General features: G+C 28.2%; 1 protein-coding gene across 1 annotated transcript; it reads left to right on the forward strand.

Annotated features, from left to right (window-relative positions):
- The first annotated feature begins 717 nt into the window (after positions 1–717).
- LOC114162974 (purine permease 1-like) lies at positions 718–2,243 on the forward strand. The gene is made up of 2 exons (XM_028047002.1): positions 718–1,533; positions 1,607–2,243. The coding sequence occupies exons 1-2, from the start codon at positions 802–804 to the stop codon at positions 1,964–1,966; spliced, it is 1,092 nt and encodes a 363-aa protein (XP_027902803.1). The 5' UTR covers positions 718–801; the 3' UTR covers positions 1,967–2,243.
- The last annotated feature ends 3,576 nt before the right edge of the window (positions 2,244–5,819 follow it).

Consider the following 5,819-nt stretch of genomic DNA (forward strand, 5'->3'; position numbering starts at 1 on the left):
GTCCTCCGACTTTTAGTAAATTTTGGGATTAGTCTATCTTCGAAACTTTATACCAATTTAGTCATTCATCTTTAGAAATGCATGGATTTAGTCTTTCTTACCAAATTTTGTTAAGTTTATTTGACATTTTAAACACATTTTATGATAATATTTGAATTAACATTGAAGCGAAAATGTGTCAAACGGTGTAAAAAATTCAAATATTATCATGAAATGCGCTTGAAACGTCAAATAAACTTAACAAAATTTTATAAGAAGGACTAAATCCACACATTTCTAAAGATGAAGGACTAAATTGGTATAAAATTTCAAAGAGGGACTAATTCCAAATTTCACTGAAACTTGAAGGGCCAAAAATATATTTAATCCTTATTTATTTCATAAATTTCATTAAAAAATATTTATTAACACTAAAAGATATAATAAATTATATATATACGGATATAACATTTTTTATTTTATATATAACACTTAGTGAATTACCTATACTGACATTTTTTATAGACAAAAATTAATTTTGATCCAATTTTTACATAAAATATGAATAATCAGATCCATAATTTAGAAAGTTAGTTATTCCAGTAGTTGTACGTACTTGTCCAGAAAAAAAAATAAAAAATAAAAAATACGGAATATTTAAGAAAAGACATTGATTATATTAAAAACACGAAATTATGAGAAAATCATTTTTCTTAATATAACACCCTAAAACATATCCATAAGCATGCAACATATGTAACATTGTTGGAGAAGTTCTATCAGAAGTTCTATCATTGGCAACACTAGAGAAGAAGAAGAGTTATGGCGGAAGGAAGCGAAGGAGAGAAAAACAGAACCATGAAACGGCTTCTTCTCATAATAAACTGTCTCTTACTTGCCGTCGGAACCGCCGGCGGCCCCCTCGTTATGCGTCTCTACTTCCTCCGTGGCGGCAACCGCGTCTGGCTTTCAAGCTTCCTCCAAACAGCCGGCTTCCCCTTCATGCTACTACCCCTCGCCGTCTCTTACTTCCGCCGCCGCGCAGCGGCAGCGGCAGAGAGAACGGCCAAACCCAGTCCGGTCTCGATGAAAACCCCTCTCCTCGCGGCCTCCGTCTTCATCGGAGTCATCACCGGCCTCGACGACTACCTCTATGCCTACGGCGTGGCGCGCCTCCCCGTGTCCACGTCAGTACTCATCATCGCCTCACAACTCGGCTTCACCGCGCTCTTCGCGTTCCTGTTGGTGGGCCAGAAGTTCACCTCGTACTCCGTGAACGCCGTCGTTTTGCTAACCGCCGGCGCCGGCGTTCTGGCGCTACACACCAAGGGAGACCGCCCCCACGGCGAGTCCATGAAGGACTACGTCATGGGGTTCGTGATGACAGCAATTGCTGCAGCATTGTACGGCTTGGTGTTACCCTTGGTGGAGTTGGTGTACAAAAAAACCAAACAACCTATTACCTATTCCCTTGTCATGGAGATTCAGTTGGTGATGAGCTTCTCCGCCACTCTCTTCTGCTTCATCGGCATGATCATTAACAACGACTTTAAGGTATATACTTAACAATATATTACCCAATAAAACAGTTAATTTTGTTATTATTAATGATCTGAACTTATCGCAGGTGATTCCGAGAGAAGCTAAAACTTTCAAGCACGGGGAAGTTAATTACTACGCTGTGTTGGTGGGCACTGCAATAATATGGCAAGCTTTTTTCTTGGGAGCTGTTGGGGTTATTTTTTGTGCATCTTCTTTGTTTTCTGGTGTTTTAATTGCGGTGTTGCTACCCATAACGGAGGTGTTGGCGGTTATTTTCTACAAAGAGAAGTTTCAGGCGGAGAAGGGTGTTTCTCTGTTCCTATCGCTCTGGGGCATGGTGTCTTACTTGTATGGGGAGATTAAACATGAGAAGAAGATGAAGAAAGAGAAGAGCAGTGACATGGAAGCAACAGCAACAGCCATGTCTGAATTGGGAAATGATTGAAAAATGAGAATGTTTTTTAGGTTATTGGTTGTTGTGAAATAGTAGAGTTCTTTGACTGTTTGGTTGTGGTTTCGTCTATAAAAGGTGTGGTCACAAAGGAGTCAATGGATGCCATCTTTGTCCCACTACAATTTAATGTTCGTACTACGTCAACCCTTTTATTCCCGCTCGAAGGTTTCATAAAAGTTTCATTCAAATCAATTTTACTATGTTTGTACTAAAAGTTAATGTATGATGTGTTACTACAAAAAATATATATATAATGGTTATTATTGTACTTTCTCTTTTGGATCCGACTTTAATTTATCAATAAATTAAGATTAATTACGATCTCCAAATAACTACCTTCACTAATCTAAGAAAAGTTATCGGGTTTTTTGTCCGTACGTGAATGAAAAAGGTGACGATAAGATAAAATCACGCGTCGTATATATTTGACATTCTTAATTGGACTTTTTGCATTTCCTTATGATTAGATGATCTGCAAAGAAAATACAATAAATCATGGTAACCTTATGACAAAGAAAATACAATAATTCATCAATAACCTTATGACAGGGAATATGGGTGGTAAAATGAACAGACGGATTAACTTACCTTTCCGGAAACATGGGCAGATTGGATTTAAATTTTAAACTCATTAGTTCGTTCTGCTTCGTTTTGGTTTGATTTGTGTAATCTATTAAATTTGTGGATCAAAGTTAGATTAGTTTATTATTAGTCCGCTAACTTATTTTTATTTTTCTTTTATTTTCTTAAATTAAAAAATAATTAAAAAATTAATTTAACATGTAAATGTAAAATTTATTTTTATTTATCTAATTAAAAATATCAATTAATCAATTAAAAAATTAGAAAATATTTATATGATTAAATATGTTTTAAATACTCATTTATAAGTGTATATATATATATATATAAAAATTAAATAAAAATTAAAAAAAAGTGGTGGACCAATTTGTTAGCTCGGCCTATGATAGGACGAGTTGTAATTCTTGACTCTTTTTTAGTGATAGATAGCTTTGTTTGGTCCATTTTTGGTGAACCAAGAACGGATTGGTTAGAGTGAATTAAATTGACCTATTTTAATATCCTTAACTCAGAATGATATAATATTGTAAAAAAATTTTAAATATCGATTACTTATCAACAATTTTACATTTTTAAAGAACTTTGTATTCCAAATTATTAGTTTTTTTTTCACTCATTTTAATTTGAATTTTATTTTAAATGAAATAATGGTCAAAACTATATACATGGCCGACTTATGTTCTAGACAGAAAAAAAAAACTCAGGCTTTGGGCCTTAAAAAAAATCTTCCAAACTCAAATTATAATTAATGTCTTTTTATAAAAATAATTAGAAAATTATGTTTGAAAATAAAATATAATTAAATTATTATCGGTGACTATTAAATTTTATTGCTATTAAAAGTTATATTTAATGATTTAACAACCATTTTTAATAAATCATAATATTTTTAAAGAAAAAGTTAGCTATTAACATATTAGCCTTAATATTTTAAAAAAATATTAAATAAAATTAATTATAAGAATTTACTATATAATTTTGCATAAAAAATATTTCAAAAATATTTTTTTAAATAAAATTATGATATACTTTAAATAAATTATTTTATTAGTAAATAAAAAAGTTTAATTTTTAAATCTTTTTCGGATCTCCCTTACATCTGAACGCTCCTTATTATAACCCTTTAAAGATAAAAAAGAATATGTTAGTATTTAATTTGAGATTTAAAAATAATTTTTTGATCATAGTAATAATTAATACATTTAAATTAACACATACATATTTATAAATTCTTTTTTTAAAATGTAATTTTTTTAGTTAACAAAAATCATTAGATTATCATTTAACAAAAAATGACTTTTTTATTTATTTTTCTATTATTACTATTATTGTTATTATTATATGCAAAATTTATGTAAGATTTTAACTAAATAAACAAGTTTATATGGATTTAGATATATACTAATATGTTTAATTTAATATTAAGTTCCTTCTGAACATTTTAAAACTTTCGTAATTTGTCTAACTTTTGAATTATTTCCTAAATGATTACAAAGTAATGAGAGTTAATTCCTTTACATTAAGTTATTTGATTTCATTTTGAAATGTATGATATGTTTTGAAGTTTATTGTTGGAGTAAAAATTGTTGGAGTTAGATTTTTTATATGTTACTAAACTATAGTATTTATTGTGATTAATTGGTGATGACATTTGAATTAGGTTTGAACTGATTTTAAGCTATAAATAATTTATTGATGGTGACATATAAAACATTATAGTTAAAATGACTTTAAATTATATGAATGTTTCTATGTTTAAGTAGTTGAGTTTGGTTGGTCCAATATTATATGATTGTTTCCTCTTATTGCTCCCACTGTCACACAAACATTGATACTTCCAAGGACAATACAAAAAACTCAACTAAAACGGACAAATATGAAAATCTAAAGTGCTTTGCTAGTAACTCAAGCTGAAGACAATTACATTTCTATCCACGTAAATCAAGTTCACATTTTTTTATGGATTTTGTTGATGCTTTAAAATTAAAGGTAAGAATAATTAATATACATTATATTAAAAGAAATTTAATCTAATAATCATTGATATAATTTTATTTTATTTAAAGTAAAAAAATGTTTATAATTATTGAACAATTATGTTTAATATTTTATTTAATGTCTATCAACAAAAAATAAAAAAATAATTAAATAATTATATTTTAATGTTGTTAAAAATTAAAATATAATTAAACATAAAAAATTAAATTAACAGAAAAGTCAATAAAAAAACAGTGTTAGAATATCTAAAAGGTAAAAGAAAAAATAATTAAATAATTAAAGTGCTTATTTGTATCATAAAATTATTACTTAAAAATTTCAAAGAATATTTTTTTATAACATTTGTTATATATATTTATATTTTTTTAATTAATGAGCTTAATTATTTTAATTTTCTATTTAAAAATATAAAATCAATAAACATTAATTACTTTTTAATGGATGTTTTTAAGAAACTAATTAACACTTTTCACTTTTTTTTTAGATTGGTTGGAGTTGATGAATTAAAAATACATTATATTAATATTTTAAAATTTTAGAATTAATGATCATTAAAATATTTTGAAAATCCAGGAAAAAGAATACAAATAAAAAAAAATCTAAAGTTTGCAAAATCATATAATTTAAACGATTTTCACTTGTCTTTCTGCACCAAAAAGTTACATGACACAGTTCCAATACAAAATAAAAAAATAAAATAAAATAAAGGAAAAAATAAATGATTCTATTGATGTTCAAGAATTCTAAGTTCACTCTGTATTTGTTACGTGCCTAGATTGTATAAAAGTTCAACAACTCATAATCTAAAAACCATTTATCATCCACATCACCCAATCAAAACAAATACATGTTAAATATATTATTAAATAGGTTAAGTTTAATATAAATTAAATTTATTTATTACCTGTAAATAACACGCATGAAAACAAGTTTTTATAAAAAATAAAAAGAAATATCATATTGTTATAGATGTTTATTAGAGCTGTCAAAATGGGTTGGAACTCGCGAGTCAACCCGGCTCATCACGGGTTCAGATTGAGTTGAAATTTTTTTACAAATTTTAATACGGGTTTATTTTTGACCCGACTCATTTAAAATCTGGCTCATTCGGGTTAAACCCGTGGTAAGCAGGGTTGGCTCACCAACCCGCAGATAAAAGGGTTATACAAATGTTTTTTATTAAGTTGGGCTTTACATTTGGGTCATGTTAGTGTTTTTTTTAACCAACACATAAATAATTTGTATTTTTATTTATTTTGGTTTG

This window comes from Vigna unguiculata, chromosome 9 (genome assembly GCF_004118075.2).
Source record: "Vigna unguiculata cultivar IT97K-499-35 chromosome 9, ASM411807v1, whole genome shotgun sequence".
NCBI lineage: Eukaryota > Viridiplantae > Streptophyta > Magnoliopsida > Fabales > Fabaceae > Vigna > Vigna unguiculata.